The sequence below is a fragment of the Phodopus roborovskii genome, unplaced genomic scaffold, assembly GCF_943737965.1.
Source record: "Phodopus roborovskii unplaced genomic scaffold, PHOROB, whole genome shotgun sequence".
Taxonomy (NCBI): domain Eukaryota; kingdom Metazoa; phylum Chordata; class Mammalia; order Rodentia; family Cricetidae; genus Phodopus; species Phodopus roborovskii.
Genome location: NW_026126547.1, coordinates 6,459,278 through 6,476,446, shown reverse-complemented (window position 1 = coordinate 6,476,446; position 17,169 = coordinate 6,459,278). Strand labels below are relative to the sequence as shown.

The 17,169-nt window shown below is 38.9% G+C and overlaps 1 protein-coding gene across 1 annotated transcript; it reads left to right on the top strand.

Annotated features, from left to right (window-relative positions):
* The first annotated feature begins 12,811 nt into the window (after positions 1-12,811).
* Positions 12,812-14,845, top strand: LOC127233848 (nucleosome assembly protein 1-like 1). Its single transcript, XM_051200493.1, is given in 3 exon segments — positions 12,812-13,125; positions 13,128-14,104; positions 14,721-14,845. Coding segments are annotated over 2 exon segments (1,173 nt in total). The 5' UTR covers positions 12,812-12,896; the 3' UTR covers positions 14,072-14,104; positions 14,721-14,845.
* The last annotated feature ends 2,324 nt before the right edge of the window (positions 14,846-17,169 follow it).

Here is a 17,169-nt window from a genome sequence, read left to right as displayed (position 1 = left end):
TACATTCCTCCACTGCTGGTAGGAGTGCAAAGTCATACAACCACTTTGGAAATTATTATGGTGGTTCTTTGGGAAAATGAGAATCAGTCTACCACAAGCCAGTAATTCCACTCTTAGGCATATGCCCAAAAAAATGCATATTCATACAGCAAAATCAATTGTTCAACTATGTTCATTGCAGCATTGTTCGTAATAGCCAGAACCTGGAAGCAACCTAAATGCCCCTCAACTAAAGAATGGATGGAGAATATGTGGTCATTTACACAATGGAGTACTACTCAGCAAGAAAAAAAAATCAAATTTTGAAATTTCCAGGCAAATGGATGGAACTAGAAAGAACCATCCTGAGTGAGATAACCCAGTCACAAAAAGACAAACATGGTAAGTACTCATTCATCTAATGGTTTTTAGACATAGAGCAAAGGATTACCAGCCTACGATCCACACCACCAGAAAAGCTAGGAAACAAGGAGGGCCCTAAAGAGAGACATATATGGTCCCCTGGAGAAGGGGTAAGAGTAAAGATCTCCCAAAGAAATTGGGAGCATGGGTAAATTTTATGATGTGTATATTTCTCCTCTTTAGGTACTTTGTTTTTATATCTCATTTAGAAATGTAATGTATAATGTAGTACAGATTATAGATAATTACCTATGATAATCAAAGCTTAGAATTAAGTTAGTTAAGTTTTTCAAGATACATGGAGATGTATTTGAAATAGATAGGAATTCTTCAAACCTTTCAAGACCTACAGACGATGGCATTTAAAATGGCTTAGGGTTTATCTTGTATCCTGGTAGTTTGCTGAAGGTGTTTATAAGCTGTAGGAGTTCCCTGGTAGAGTTTATTGGGTCACTTATGTAATTCAGACGACAAAGAGACAGAGAAAGAAAGCAGAGAAACATCACCCTTTACAATAGCCACAAGCAACATAAAGTATCTTGGTGTAACGCTTACCAAACAAGGAAAAGACCTACATAATAAGAACTTTGTGACTCTAAAGAAAGAAATTAAAGAAGATACTAGAAAATGGAAAGATCTCCCATGCTCTTGGACAGGTAGGATAAACATAGTAAAAATGGCAATCTTCCAAAAAGCAATCTACAGATTCAATGCAATCCCCATTAAAATCCCACCACAATTCTTTACCAACCTTGAACGGATAATAATCAACTTTATATGGAAAAACAAAAGATCCAGGATAGCCAAAAAACCCTATACAATAAAAGAACTTCAGGAGGCATCACCATTCCTGTCTTTAAGCTCTACTACAGAGCTATAGTTCTGAAAACAGCCAGGTATTGGCATAAAAATGGACAGGTAGACCAATGGAATCGAATTGAAAATCCTGATATTAATCCACGCACCTATGAACACCTGATTTTCGACAAAACAGCTAAAATTATACAATGGGGCAAGGACAGCATCTTCAACAAATGGTGCTGGCACAATTGGATTATGGTGTGTAGAAGACTGCAGATAGACCCATGTCTGTCGCCATGTACAAAACTCAAGCCCAAATGGATAAACGACCTCAACATCAATCCAGCCACATTTAACCTCTTAGAAGAGAAAGTAGGAGGTATCCTTGAACAAATTGGTATAGGAGACCGCTTCTTGAACATAACTCTAGGGGCACAGACACTGAAAGAAACAATTAATAAATGGGACCTCTTCAAACTTAGAAGCTTCTGTAACGCAAAGGACACAGTGAGCAAGACCAAACGGCAGCCCACTGACTGGGAAAAGATTTTCACCAATCCTATATCCAACAAAGGGCTGGTCTCCAAAATATACAAAGAACTCAAGAAACTAGTCAACAAAACACCAAATAACCCTATTAAAAAATGGGATACAGAACTGAAGAAAGAATTCTCAATAGAGGAAATCAAAAAGACTGACAGACACTTAAGAAAATGCTCCACATCCTTAGCTATCAGGGAAATGCAAATCAAAACAACTTTGAGATACCATCTTACCAATGCCAGAATGGCTAAAATTAGAAACACCAGTGATGACTTATGTTGGAGGATGTGGAGAAAGGGGAACACTCCTCCACTGCTGGTAGTAGTGCAAACTCATACAGCCATTTTGGAGATCAATATGGCGGTTCCTCAGGAAAATGGGAATTAGTTTACCACAGGACCTGGCAATCCCCCTCTTAGGCATATACCCAAAGGATTCACATCCATGCAACAAAGACATCTGTTCAACTATGTTCATAGCAGCACTATTTGTAATAGCAAGAACCTGGAAGCAACCTAGATGCCCCTCAATTGAAGAATGGTTAATGAAGATGTGGCACATCTACACAATGGAATACTACTCTGCAGAAAAAAAATAATGGTATCTTGAAATTCGCAGGCAAGTGGATGGCACTTGAAGAAACCATCCTGAATGAGGTAACCCAGTCACAAAAAGAGGAACACAGTGTGTACTCACTCATGTATGGATTTTAGACCTAGAGCAAAGGATCACCATCCTATAATTCACATCACCAGACGAACTAGGATACAAGGTGTATTCTAAGAGATTCAAATAAAGTCCCTCACAGAACTGGGAAGGGACAAGTCCCACAGAGCTCAAGTGAAGTGGGGGGGGGCAGCGAATGGAGAGAGAAGTAGGAGAAAATGAGGGGGAGGAAAGGAAAACATGTGCGACCAGGAAGATTGAGCCTGGTTAGGAATAGAAGATAGGAAAGAGAGAGAGAGACAGAGGGAGAGAGAGAGAGAGAGAGAGAGAGAGAGAGAGAGAGAGAGAGAACATAAAAGAGGGAGCCAATATTGGTTGAAGATGAAATTGAACAAAAAGAAAGGTCTAGAGAACTACAAGACTGCTCCCAACTAACAATTTGAGCTTCTGTGGAAAGGCTATCATAAATGCCCTTCCAGGAGAGTGAGATCAACAACTAACTTCGCCATGGAGCCCTCAACTAATGCCTGTTGAAAACAGGATCAAACACCCATACATAAACACTGAGTTGAACTAGAACCCAGATGCAGATGGAGAGGACAAGACCATCTGGCAGAAACACATACAGACAGCTTACCTGAACATGGAGGAGCTAACGGCCACTAGACTGATAGCTGGGAAGCCAACACGGGACTGACTCAGGCCCCCCTGAATATGGGTCTCAGCCAGAATGACTGAGCAGTCTAAGAGACCTCAGACAGTGGAGCCAGGATGTATCCCTGGTGCACAAAAGGACTTTTCAAACATATCCCCCATGGAGGGATAATTTCCTTAATCTAGAGACAGGAGAGAAGCCCTAGTCCCTAGTTCACATGACCTGTCAGATCTACATGACCCCACCTGGATGGTATTCCCTTACATATGGAATTGGGGTGGGGGATGGGAGGGGAGGGTGGTTAGAGTGCATGTGAGAGGGCAGAGAGGGAAGGAGGGAGGAAGGGATAGAGGAAGGGAGGGAGGGAGGGAGGAAAGGAGAGGGAACTGGGATTGACATGTAAAATAATAAATTAAATTAAAAAAAAATGCTTTGACTCCAAATTTGAAGTTCAAGGACAAGTTACTGGGGAAAATGATTTCTATTTTTGTTTCCACAGAAAATGAAAAGATGTGGATTCCTTCCAGACTAATGTGGTTTGATCACACCAGACCACCTGAAACAGAGTATAAGGTGATCCTACATTCAAAACAGCTGGACAAAGCAGCCTTACAGACTACAGCCAGGATTTCTGAATCTTCTTCCAATCCCCCATGACAGCGCCCCTTACCAGCAGGAAGTAGTTTGGAAAGAACTACGCCCAAATTCCCAAATATTGTGTATAAATGTTTGTTTCATTTAATTGGACTTTGTTATATAAAATAAAATAATAAAATAAAAAAATAATACAAAAAATAAAATAAAATAAAATAAAATGACTTAGGGTTTTCCTTGACAGTGAGGCAATACCACCTGCACCAGAAAGGAAGATGGAAGATGGACGTAGAAGAAACATGTTATGAAGTTTGCTTTCAATATAGCAAGACTAGCCATTTGGACAAGATACTGCTCTTGTCTGGACTGTTTGAATTTATACTGTATAAACTGGACACGCATGACCCACAGAAAAGTGACTGCTGATTCAAGATGGACATTGCTACAGAGTTCCTGCTTCATGGAAGAGTCTGCCAGACAGTCTGCAGGATGCAGAGAAAAGTGACTGACAATCTGCCAATACAAGAAGACAGTTTAAAGTTTCCTGCTTTGCTGAAGAGTCTGCCAGATACACTATGGCCTATGGGCTGAAGATGGAAGATTACAGAAGAACTTCTGTTGACTAACCAGGCAATGAGTTGTCTCAATCTTTTCTAGAATTTATATATTATCCTTCTGTGGTCTTTGAAGGAGTTGAAGACAGATAGTTATGGTTATAGTTTTCCTTAGTTAGGTTTAAAGATAAGATACTTTAGACACACAAAGATAGGATAGATGTTGGAATATTTTCTTCAAATCTTGCTAAATGTTAATGGACTATATATTGTTAACTGTGATTCTTATTTGATAACTGTTGTGTGATATATTTTTCTATGTTAAGGTTAAAACCCTTCTTTATATTTAGACATTAAAGAGGAGATGATGGGAGATTCCATTCTGTAAATATGTTTCTCAAACCGGTTAATGAATAAAGCACTGTTGGCCAATAAGAAAGGAAGATAGGAGGGACTAGAAGACAAGGAGGAAATAGGAAGTAGGGAGGAGGAGTCAGGATGGAGAGCCTGGAGAGAACACAACCACCATTCCTCTGCTCTCATTAAGACCACATGGAAATACATAGAAATGGGTTAATAATTAAGACAGCTAGCCAATAAGAAACTAGTAGTGGGCCAACAGAATTATATCAAATACAGAGTCTCTGTGTGTTATTTGGGGCTGGCACGGCAGCGGGACAAGACCGGGCGGTGGGCAGAAATACCATACACCTTACACATGGGTGGAGAGGGAGATAGTTGAAAGAGAAAGGGAGAAGAGGAGGAGAGAGATGGGCATGAGGGAGCAGGAAGATTGAGTTGGGGAAAGAATAGAGGAGAACAAGAAAAGAGAAACAATAATAGAAGGAGCCATTGTAGGTTTTACGAGAAATCTGTCACTGGAGAAATGTCTAGAGGTCTACATGGATGTTCCCAACTAACAATCTAAGCAATAGTGGAGAGGCTACCTTAAACGCCCTTCCATGATAGTGAGATTGATGGCTACCTTAAATGTCCTTCCCTAATAATGAGACATCCAATAGGTAAGCAGAAACAGGCACCCACAGCTAAACACTAGTTGAACTTCTGGAATCCAGGTACAGAGAGGGAGGAGTGATGAGCAAAAGTGTCAAGACAAGGCTGGAGAAACCCACAGAATTTGCTAATGTGAACAAGGGGGAGCTCATGGACTCCAGTCTGATAGCTGGGAAACCAACATGGGTCTGACCCAGACTCTCTGAATGTGGGTATTCCTTAGCAGGACTAGGCAGTATATGGAGCCTCTGGTAATGGATCAGTATTTATCCCTATATACAAATGGACTTTGGGAGACTGTTCCACATAGAGGGATACTCCCTCAGCCTAGACACATGGGAGAGGGCCTAGATCCTTGGCCTAGACTTTGCTCCAAATGATATGACAGACTTTGAAGGCTCCCCATGAAAGGCCTCACCCTCCCTGGGGATCAGAAAGGGGATGGTATGGGATGGGTGTTGTTGGGATGAACAGGGGAAGACAGGAAAGTGCAGAAACTGGGATGACGTGTAATACAAGCTTGTTTCAAATTCAAATTTTAAAAAAATATTAAAAAAAAAACAGACTCACCTCATCCCTTTCAGAAGCCTTCAGTGACCACCCGAAACAGCTGTCCGCTTCTCTGGAGTTCTTCCAGTGAAGCCTGTCTATAGGATGAGATTCCAGGAGAGTCTCAGGTCCTCTGAAATTATCCCTCAACAACTGTCCTTGCAAGTCTGCTTGTAGTAAATGATAACACCTCCTACTCTAGGTCGTCCCTCAATGGAAAAGAGTTGAAAACTTTTCCATCATAAACCCAATCTTTGACTTGCTAGTGTATATTATAAGCTTGAATCCAGAAATCTCATGGATCCAACTCCCTCAACACCCTTGGTTCCTTGGTTCCTTGTGTTGCCTTGGTTCATTAAGCTCAGCCACAGGCTATACTTAGACAGTTCTGTTTTCTGCCTATTGTTTCAAATGACCTAACAGTTGCCTTAAGATGTGATATGTTCCATAACTGAAATGTACAAAAGGAAGTGTGACTTATTATTATGCATATAAATTATTCCCAGCTCAATTTCCTGTCAGCAGCCTCTGTTGTAATACTAAAAGTTTCTGAAAACCATTATCCTTTCTTTCCTACTTCATAACATAAAACTGATTCAGGGAGGGAGTATATGCTGGTTTGGCAAGCCATAGGTATGATGTCCAGCAGTTAGAAACTGACCCTAGCCTTCCCCTGAAATCATATTTATGACTACCTTCATCAAGTAACTGATGGAAGCAGATTCAGAGATCCACAGCTAAGCACTGGGCCAGGCTCCCAGAGTCCAGTCGAACAGAAGGAGGAGCAGTAATATGAGTAAAAGGGTCAAGACCTCATTGGGTAAACCCACAGAAACTAGCTGAATGAAGCTAGTGGGAGCTCATTGATTCTGGGGAAACTGACAGCTGAGGAACCTTTATAGTACCAAACTAGGCCCTCTGCATGTGGGTGGCAGTTATGCGGCTTGGGCAGTTCATGCAGCCACTGCCAGTGGGACCAGGATTTATTGCTAGTACATAAAATGGCCTTATGGAGCCCATTCCCTATGGAGAGAAACCTTAATCATCCTAGGTACAGGGGGAGGACCTTGGTGCTGCCTCAGTGTGATGTGACAGACTTTGTTGGCTCCACATGGGAGGTCTCACCCTCTCCAAGGAGTGGATGGAGGGAGTGAGTAGGGGGAAGTTGGGAAGAGCAGGAGGAGGGGAGGGAGAGGGAACTGGGATTGGTATGTAAAACTAAAACAGATTGCTTTAAAAAAAATAAAGAAAAAAGAAAATGAATCAATAAACAATAAGCATTTAGCTCCTGGGGGAGTTGATGGAAAACAATACAATTAATGGTAGACTTAAATGCAACCAACTTGGTAATAGACTGAAATCTAGTCAAAACCATGAACACCTTTGACCAGTAGAAAATAATGAATGTTTACATCCCTGGATCTCTGAAAATATCGACAGTTTAGCCCTTAAAGTGTTGAAACATTGCTTTTGCACTCCTGTCTTCTATGTGAGAACTCAACATTTTAAAGAACTCTCCTTTTTAAACGATATTTTCAGTGCCTGTGTAGGGTTGTCCTATTTATACATTCAGTTACATATTTTATGGAACTTGCTTTCCTAGCACAGAGACATAAACCATTGAGGCAGAAAGATACCTTTTGAGCAAATGGCAAAAATAGTATGAATCAAAATAGTGTTGAATGTTTGAGGTCTTTTATCTATAGCACTTCAAAGAGCATTTTTCTTCACAGGTTATATTTAAGTTTGTCAGCAAGGAGACTCTCATAATACTAGGTATCATTGGGTTGTCTGGGTAGTCAACTCCAGTGCTGTCAAAATTTATGTCCTGAGATACATACATCCTCATGTGATCAGCTATTACAAGCAGTCTTTCTCCAAGTCAGTGAGTCTTCTTGGCTAATCATATTCAGACCCTCTTTCCAGGGAAGGCATTGCTTTTCCGATATATTAGATCTTCCTCTCTGAGTCAGTGTCCTAAACTGGCTCAGAGAGATGTCTCTGGGGGCAAATACCTGGTTGCCCTTCATACTTTCACTTGGGTACACATTGTCAATCCTTCATCCTTCCACATGACAAGGTCAAATCTCACTGTCTTCTTTATCTGCTTGCTGGCCCCTAAGCAGGTCTAAGGTCCTGCCCTGTTCATATTTACCTTCCCTACAGCTTTTTCTTCCTTTTCCTTCATCTTATTCTCAGAATGTCAAGTGATTCCTATACTTAATGCATTTATTGTGTTTTTTCCCCTGCATTCTAAAATTCAAATTGTTACAAAATTACAGGTATGAGATAGCCTACAAGATAACACCTCATTTATAACTTGCCAGAGAAGGCTAAATATTTCTGTAAGATACCTAGTATCTGGAGGTCTGGAGCTTTCCACAGAGTGGGAGCTCTTGATGTGAGGCCACAACATGAGGTCAACTTTGACGTTATGTATAGGAGGTTGAGACATTGGCATAAAGACTTTGGCCAACACTCTTTCACTGACCTCTAGAACAACTCAAAAAATAATAGAAGCAAAATCTAGTCTTGCAGATCATATAATCTTTATATACTACACAAATGGAAACACTCAAAATTACATACCATAAGTTATGGGTATGAAGTTCTGTGTATCACATATAACATTCTGTGGCATGAAGGATAAACAACAAATTGATTCCTTAGGAGTACATGGTGAGGTACATGAAATAAATTACAAAGTAGTATGGGAGGAGTGCAAACAAGGTAATTATGGTGTAACCATATCTGAAATTCTCAAAAGTAAAAACAAAAAAAAAAAAAAAGCATTTAAAGCACTTCATCTAAATTTTTCATTAGTATAGTTTCCAAATTTGGCTTTGAAATATTGTCGTGTGAAAAATCAGCTGTAGTCATAAAACAATATCCAAAAGATGAGCTTGAAGCTTAAAATTTCATATGTTCTATCTCCCTGTGAGAAAAACACCTTACAAACAGTGCACATTCTCTGACCAGAACTCCTAATCAAGTCATCTAATTAAGATTTAAACTTATATTTCTACACAGTTGTTTACAAGTTTGGAGACTGAGACCAGTGATTAATGTTTTGAGTTAATAGCTTGCAGGACAGAGGCATCTGTCAACTTTTAACAACAGCCTTCTAAAATATAATGCTTTACCTGGGGACAATAACTAATGAATGCCACATCCATTCCTCTGCCTTTCTTCACCTGAACTATGTAGCTGCCTATGGGTATATGACATTTAATGTCAGCCCTGTCTCTCTTCTAAAAAGAGAAAGAACCCTCCAGGAAAGGAATTTAAATACGATTATAAATTTGACATTTAACTATTATTTTTTCTATTTCCAACAAGCTAAAAAAAAAACTCTAATTTAATACCAAGTAACCCACTAATAAATTCATCAAGTCCCTAAAACTGTATACACATAAGCATAACTTGATGTAAGATGTCCTGAAGCACCCGAAAATGTGGTGCTTAAAAACATGATATATCTGATCTCCAAGGAATATAATCCAATCCTTGGTAAAGGCACCCTGTAACCTGCCCCATGTTCCTCCTGCTATGATTTCAGAGCAGCTTCAAGGAAGTGCCATGGTTGCTCTTTAGACAGAAAGCCCTGATGGAAAATAATGACATGTGTATCTGGATCTGGGGTGTGACCAAATGGCTAGAAGTTAGGGGTTCCCAATGAGGCAGATTGGGAACCAGTCACAGTCAGCCATATATCCCTGGATACATTTTGAGTTGCATTTTCCTCATCAGTAAAATAGAGAGTAGAATAAAATTTCAGGCTTTTTGGAAGGATTAAATCAAGTACTGAGTATGAAATTTCTCAGAAGTGTGTGTGTGTGCATTTGTGTGTCTGTGTGTGTGTCTGTGTGTACATGCACATGCATATATATCCCAATGCATAGTGATTGTTGTCCTCTGTGAAAAGATATGAAGAGTCTTAGGCAATCTGTTGTATGACCTATGTCCAGTCTCTTCACCAACTGCATCTTCTCTCATGCTATGGAAGTTTCAATACTCATTGCATTCATATCCTGGGGCCTCTAATCATCAGCTATGCCACACTTGACACAAATACCCTATCCTCCACACCATCTACTTCCAAAACAGTATGGGCACACTTCTGAGGAAAGGTTCCATTTTTACATATAAATTATTATAAAGCCACAGCTTCAGCAATCCCCAATCAGAGCATAGCATCCACCTCTGATGTAGCCATTGCCTCAAGGGAGACAGAATTATGGCCCATCCTCATCTCCCGGAGATATTAAGTATTTTGAGTTTTGGAGACTGGCTAACAACATAGCATGGCTGGGGTGCAATTCAAGGAAGAACACTCATCTACATACACAGGGTCCTAGCTCTGGTCACTGAAAAGGCAAAACAAATATATTAAACTATCCATAACTTACTCTGTAACTATAATTTACATAATTATAGGAACTAAATTACAATTGATAAGAAGACCCACCATTATACTTCATAGGTAGTTAGATTAACTTTGATTCTGAAATCTCTTTACACCATTCTGAGCCATTTTCTGAAGACTCTGAAAATACTACATTTCTATTTTACCACTGTCCAATGCTAAACATGTGATATCCATGCTATCCATGTGATAATGAACTTACACCAACATGTAAATCAACAATCCTTCTCCCATCATTAATAAATTTTGATAATATGTTTTATGTGAAGTTCAATAAAACCATGAGTTAATTAAGAAAACAAGATTATAATATGGCCTATCCTTGTGGCATTGCAGACAGGTAAAGTCAAGCACCAGAGTACCTTACAAACGATGCCTTCCTCACCAATTAACAAGAAATACTCCATGATAACCCAAAGCACTCTTGCTACCATGGTCATTTTTCTCTCCTAGCCATGTATTCACAAATAAATACACACACTGCAATCCCAATAAACATTTCTAAAAATATGTAGTCCCAAGGATCATTCAGAAACTTACTGAGTAGAAAACTCTAGGACATCAGCTACTTACATTTAGTAGAAATGTTATAGGGTTCAGCAATTTGTATCCTTAACAAGGACACTAAATAATTCTCATGCTAATAATATTTAATAAACACTGCCCTATCAGGTTATGCTGCATGAGCAAAGGGACCTCTGATGATTCATTGAAAGAGATGTTCCCTCTGTTACATACAAAACAGCAGACAAAATCCTTAGTGAATAATAAAGAATCCAACTCACATACCAAGGACAAGGTGAATATTAGTAGCATCTTTAGGACTCTAAAGGAAAACCATACCACATGTTATATTATTTTCCTTTCACTGGTGAGCACAGTCCTCACTAAGACAGGCTGTTACAACTCCTTTTCACTATAAGACATTTTTCTGTAGTGATGAGTTGCCCTGATTTCTTTCTCTATGAGCAATACCTTGCTACTATTATACCTTTGTTTCTCCAAATATTGTTTATATCATTTTGTTTATGCTTTTCTGTTCTGTGCATAGGAAATTTTATTATCTGGTAAAATCTGGTGATTTTTTACTTTTTATTTTTTGAGCTATAATTACATTGTGTCTATTTCTTCCCTCCAAGATCTTCTACACACCTCTTCTGTACTCTTTCAATTTTGTAGCCTATTTTTCCATTATTGTTGTTATGTATATACATGCAACCAACTCAATCTGTATAATGTCATTTGTATGTATGTTTTCAGGACTGATCATTTGGTATTGAATAACCAATTGGTGTGTGCTTCCCGGAGAAGACAGTTTCTTTATTGTATGTTCAGCATTCTTTAGTTTGCTTATACTTCTTTGTGTGTGGTTGAGGCCTCATGGACTTTCCCCCAAATACTTTGGCAAGTCTATTGCTATCATCTATGTTCAGTTCCTGTACAGACAGTCATGTTGGTGAGACTTCATGAGTATGTAGCTTCTGACATTATGAGGAGACACAATCTCACAGCAAATTCTCTGATACTCTGGATCTTACAATCTTTCTACTCTTTCAAAATATTCCCTGAGCCTCCCGCACCATAGAATTGTAGATGTATTCCTTGGGACTGTACTCTACAACTCTGCATTTTGGTTAGTTGTGGTTTTCTGTAATGGTCTTCATCTTTTTCAAAGAGAAGATTCCTTGATAAGGGGTCAGGACTACATTTCTCTGTGGGTATAAGGTCAGATGTTTGGAATGTTGTTAGGGATTGTACTGGTGATTCTGAAAGTATCTTTATATTTCCAATAGTACTGTAATTGTGCTGTAGCATATAAGTCTGAGATGATGACCTAGTTCAAAACACTCACTGTTTATCCTATGCTACCTTCCTTTAGGACTTGACAACATACCCAGCTTGTAAAATTGGAATCCTTTCAATCCCTTCCTGCTATCACAGGGCTGCTTCATATGCAGAATCTGTGTACATAATGTACACCTCCTTAATGATCTGTCTCTCCCAATACCTATTCATCTTACAGATTTCAGAATGAAATTATTCTACTCCCAAATTTCATACCCCCTTTCAGTATTTCCAGAGGACACTAAAATTCCCATCATGCCTACTTGTCAATCAGTATAGTTTTCTCCTTACCCACTAACCTATGTGGAGGGAAAGTGGATTATATCTATGTGTTGACTGAATTTGCCCAGGATACATAGCCAATCAACACTAAGGAATGAAAAATAGTGAATGATTCAAGTTTCACAACTTCCAGGTATGAGTCTGACAACGACATTCAATTTTCTGTTATTCTCTGGATTTCTTACACCTTTCAGAGTTCACATCCCTGAGGCCCCAACATACAATTTAGTCAGAGATAACTTTCTGAAAATATCTCCGTAGCCATGTGCAGCCTTTAGGGCACCAGATCATGGAAGAAATCACATTTAAGAGAACTCTAAACTTTTACAGGCATCAGTGTTCAGAACATTCAAAAATACTGGAACAAGATTAGATTAACAGAAGCAATTTTCATCACTATTAATGGCCTGCAGGAAAAACATCGATGAAAACTTATTTTTACTATCTAAGCACATGTAGAAAAGTAGAAAACCGGCCGCCCTCGCCCTGAGTCACTGCCTGCACAGCTCCGGCCGCCCGGCTCTGCGCCCGAGCCTCCTGGAACGATATTTGGAGCTCTTACAAGATGGCAGACATTGACAACAAAGAACAGTCTGAACTTGATCAAGACTTGGATGACGCTGAAGAAGTAGAAGAAGAAGAAATGGATGAAGAAACAAAAATCAAAGCGCGTCAGCTGACTGTTCAGATGATGCAAAACCCTCAGATCCTTGCAGCCCTTCAGGAAAGACTGGATGGTCTGGTAGACACACCAACAGGATTCATTGAAAGCCTTCCTAAAGTAGTCAAAAGACGGTGAATGCCCTCAAAAATCTTCAAGTTAAATGTGCACAGATAGAAGCCAAGTTCTACGAGGAAGTTCATGATCTTGAAAGGAAGTATGCTGTTCTCTATCAGCCTTTATTTGATAAGTGATTTGAGATCATTAATGCAATTTATGAACCTACAGAAGAAGAATGTGAGTGGAAACCAGATGAGGAGGAAGAAATTTCCGAGGAACTAAAAGAAAAGGCCAAGGTTGAAGACGAGAAAAAGGATGAAGAAAAAGAAGACCCTAAAGGGATTCCTGAATTTTGGTTGACAGTTTTTAAGAATGTTGACTTGCTCAGTGATGTGGTTCAGGAACATGATGAACCTATTCTGAAGCACTTGAAAGATATTAAAGTGAAGTTCTCAGATGCTGGCCAGCCTATGAGTTTTATCTTAGAATTTCACTTTGAACCCAATGAATATTTCACTAGTGAAGTGTTAACAAAGACGTACAGGATGAGGTCAGAACCAGATGATTCTGATCCCTTTTCTTTTGATGGACCAGAAATTATGGGTTTTACAGGGTGCCAGATAGATTGGAAAAAAGGAAAGAATGTTACTTTGAAAACCATTAAAAAGAAGCAGAAACACAAGGGGGGTGGGACAGTTCGTACTGTGACTAAAACAGTTTCCAATGATTCTTTCTTTAATTTTTTTGTCCCTCCTGAAGTTCCTGAGAATGGAGATCTGGATGATGATTCCGAAGCCATACTGGCTGCAGACTTTGAAATTGGTCACTTTTTACGGGAGCGGATAATCCCAAGATCAGTGTTATACTTTACAGGAGAGGCTATTGAGGATGATGATGATGATTATGATGAAGAAGGAGAAGAAGCTGATGAGGAAGGGGAAGAAGAAGGAGATGAGGAAAATGACCCTGACTATGACCCCAAGAAGGATCAGAACCCAGCAGAGTGCAAAAAGCAGTGAAGCAGCTGTCTGGCCTTGAGGACGGCCTACCCTGTAATAGCCTAAATGCAACTGTCATTTACTCACAGCCTTATGTTTTGTGTTTCCTTGGTAGAATCAGTAAGTCTTTAAAGGAAAGAAATTTCTATTGGAAAGACCAAGCTGTTCTGCCTAGCATCCTTACTATAGTTCTCTCAGATCTGTTGAATGCAGGAATCTCTCTAGTGCATGTCACTAATTCTACAGTTTGGTCTTCCAGAATGTTTTTGTCATGTACCTATTGGAATACACAAGTATGGAAATTCAACTGTTGAGCCCCTTGTTTGCTATATAGCTGTTTCTTTCCTCAAGAACCAAAATTGTTTTCAGATGGTTGAAGTCGGCCTGTTTCAGCTGAAACTTCCATTATGCTAGGGGATGCAGGGCTGACACGTTGGAGAAAGGAAAATTGTGGTTAAGAATTTCCAGTAAGATCAAACCTAGTAACTGAGATTAAGGGAGTTTTCTATTTCAGATGATATAATTATAACAGAAGTCAACTCATAGTTATTAGTTATCATAGCAAGATGAACAAATCCCGTGGGTTTTTTTTTAAAAGAAGTTAATCTGATAGTATTTAAATGTACTTTGAAAATTAACCACCATTAATCAAATGTTTTCTTTGTGGTAGGGCCTACCTTCTGCTTTCCTGGAAAGGATGGAATTACATCATTTGAACTTATTTTGAGTTTTTCTCTTGTTTGCCTAATTTTGTTTTATAGCCTAAAATAAAAATGTCAACAGTTTTAGCCCTCACAGGGTGATGTTTCAGTTTGTACTGGTTGAGACTATTGTGGAGGGTTAGCTTGAGTTCAGGGATAGCTTTCCATAGTGAACAACTTTGGAAGAGGTAATAGGCATGGGCTTTTTAAAAGGACTAACAGGTGATGTGTGGTACTTTTTTTTTTAAAACAGGTTAAGTTCTATTTGATAGAAATAAGTATATTTGGCATCTGTTTATTTCTGACACTTAGTGCTCAAGAATGGGTAGTGTGACCTTCGGCCATGCTCCTGTTTACTGTGGGCGATTAGGAAGGGGTACCACTGTTGATTTAACTACTTCACAGATATATTAAGACATATTGGGGTAAATCTCACAAACTTTCCCAGTCTTAACTAAATCTCAAAAAAGAAATCTGGTCTCTGTACCACAAGTGTGATGTTCAGCATTATATTCACACTAAATTTGGCTAATTAAACTGGAGAATTAAAGTAGATCTTGAAATTATTGTACAATTTAAAGACTGCCTTTTTTTAAGTCTCCTCCCCCCACCCTCCCCTTTTTCAGGTGTTTCAAGTGACCACAGTTTAATGAATCCCAAAGTGATAAAGAGGCCATAGAAGAGGAGGGGAGGTGACTTAAGTTTTAGATGCCGAGAGCCATGTTTAAAATACCTCAGGCTAATTACTGTTCATTTTGGGGAAGGAACTTGTTTTCACAGGGTATATTAATTGGATTGTACTTGGAGGACAATATCATTCCTGCTGTTAATAAAATTTGTTTTACATTGAAGTTTTTTTTTTTCTTTAGTGGAGAGATAATAGTTCTTTTTGTGAAATTTTAGTATTGCAGTCTTAGGGTATGAACACCTTTTTAACTACTGGAAGTCCTTAACCTGTTATATTTCCTTTATTTTGAAAATAGTTGGTTGCTTTTTATTAGATGGTTTGTGCTAATCATAGTTCATCTAAACACAGCTTATTTTCTTGACCATTGAAGTTTGTAACCTAAAGGTAGAAGAACCCCACCTTCTCAAGGAGCTAGCACAGTCTTTCCCTCCTTCCCTCCCTCCCTTCCTTAGGAAGTAGCTGTTGCCAAAGTGATCGGGTAGCTGGTGGCTCTTGTATAATGGATGTGCTTTGTGGATGGACACTGGGGATCAGTGTTCATGATAACATTTGGTTGCTCCCCAAATGGTTCTACCCCATTCCAGAAGTTTGAAATGTGTAATTTGAAATCCTTAATAAAATTGGATCTACTTTTATAAAATTAAAAAAAAAAGAAAAAAGAAAAGTAGAAAACCTCCTTTTGGTGGTCAAATGACCTTCTTACATTCATTTTTTCTTACAAATGCCTGTAGGACAGGAAAATTAAGATTTGGGGAAAGAAATCCTTACCAGATGAAGACCTATGTCGACATGGACCATCAGTGTGGAACAATAACAATAGTGGGGTTTACAGTAACATGCACTCCTGAAAAGTCTTCATTCCTCAGTCCACTGTGCCCAAGCATCCTTCTCTAAAAGCAAGATGCAGATGACAAGTGAGGATGAGAAGAGATGGAAGATTTTTAAATGATCTCTAAGACTTGTTTCTGGTCTCATAATCAATCCTGTGCTACTGACCCTCTGACTAGAATCAAACTGAGTCATTGGAAAACTGAACCAATGCATGTTCATTTCTCTGTTGTTGCACATTGTACTGGATTAGGAAGCTAATGGTTTGAAATGTAGCAAGAAGAACAATAATTGTGGACACTACAAAAGTCTCCCAGATTTCACAATTGCAGGCACCTTGAATCATAGTATTTATTTTTACATCAGTTGCCTTAGAAATAAGCAGCCCTGTGAATGTACATCAATTACAATAGGGAAACTTAATCCTTAGTTTTGAGTTTGATGTCATGGAACAAACCTAAAACTACTTTAAACACAGTTTGAAACAAAAAATCACTGCTATCAGTGAATAAACTAAAATTTAAAAAGATACAAGACAAAAAGAAATGCTTTATACTACTGTACTGTAAATAGTCCACATATTGAAATCTGTATTTGAAGATGAAAATGTTTCAAGACCTTTTCAGCATGATTAGGAGAAGGCAAACAACGAAAAGCATGGTATAAAACCTGCCTCATCTCATAAAGAAGATAGTTCCTTGTAATGACTTCTGACAAAAATTAACTAATGACTCAGCTAGTGCATTAAGAAATAATGTGCTTCTCCCTGTGATCCTTTCTAACCAGGCTAAGACTCTCCATGTGGCTTTCCCTGCAGGGAGATAATTTACTGGCTGAAAGATGTGTGCAGCTCTATTTCTCTTCTCTTCCTAATAATTAAGTTTTTTATTCCTTCACACACA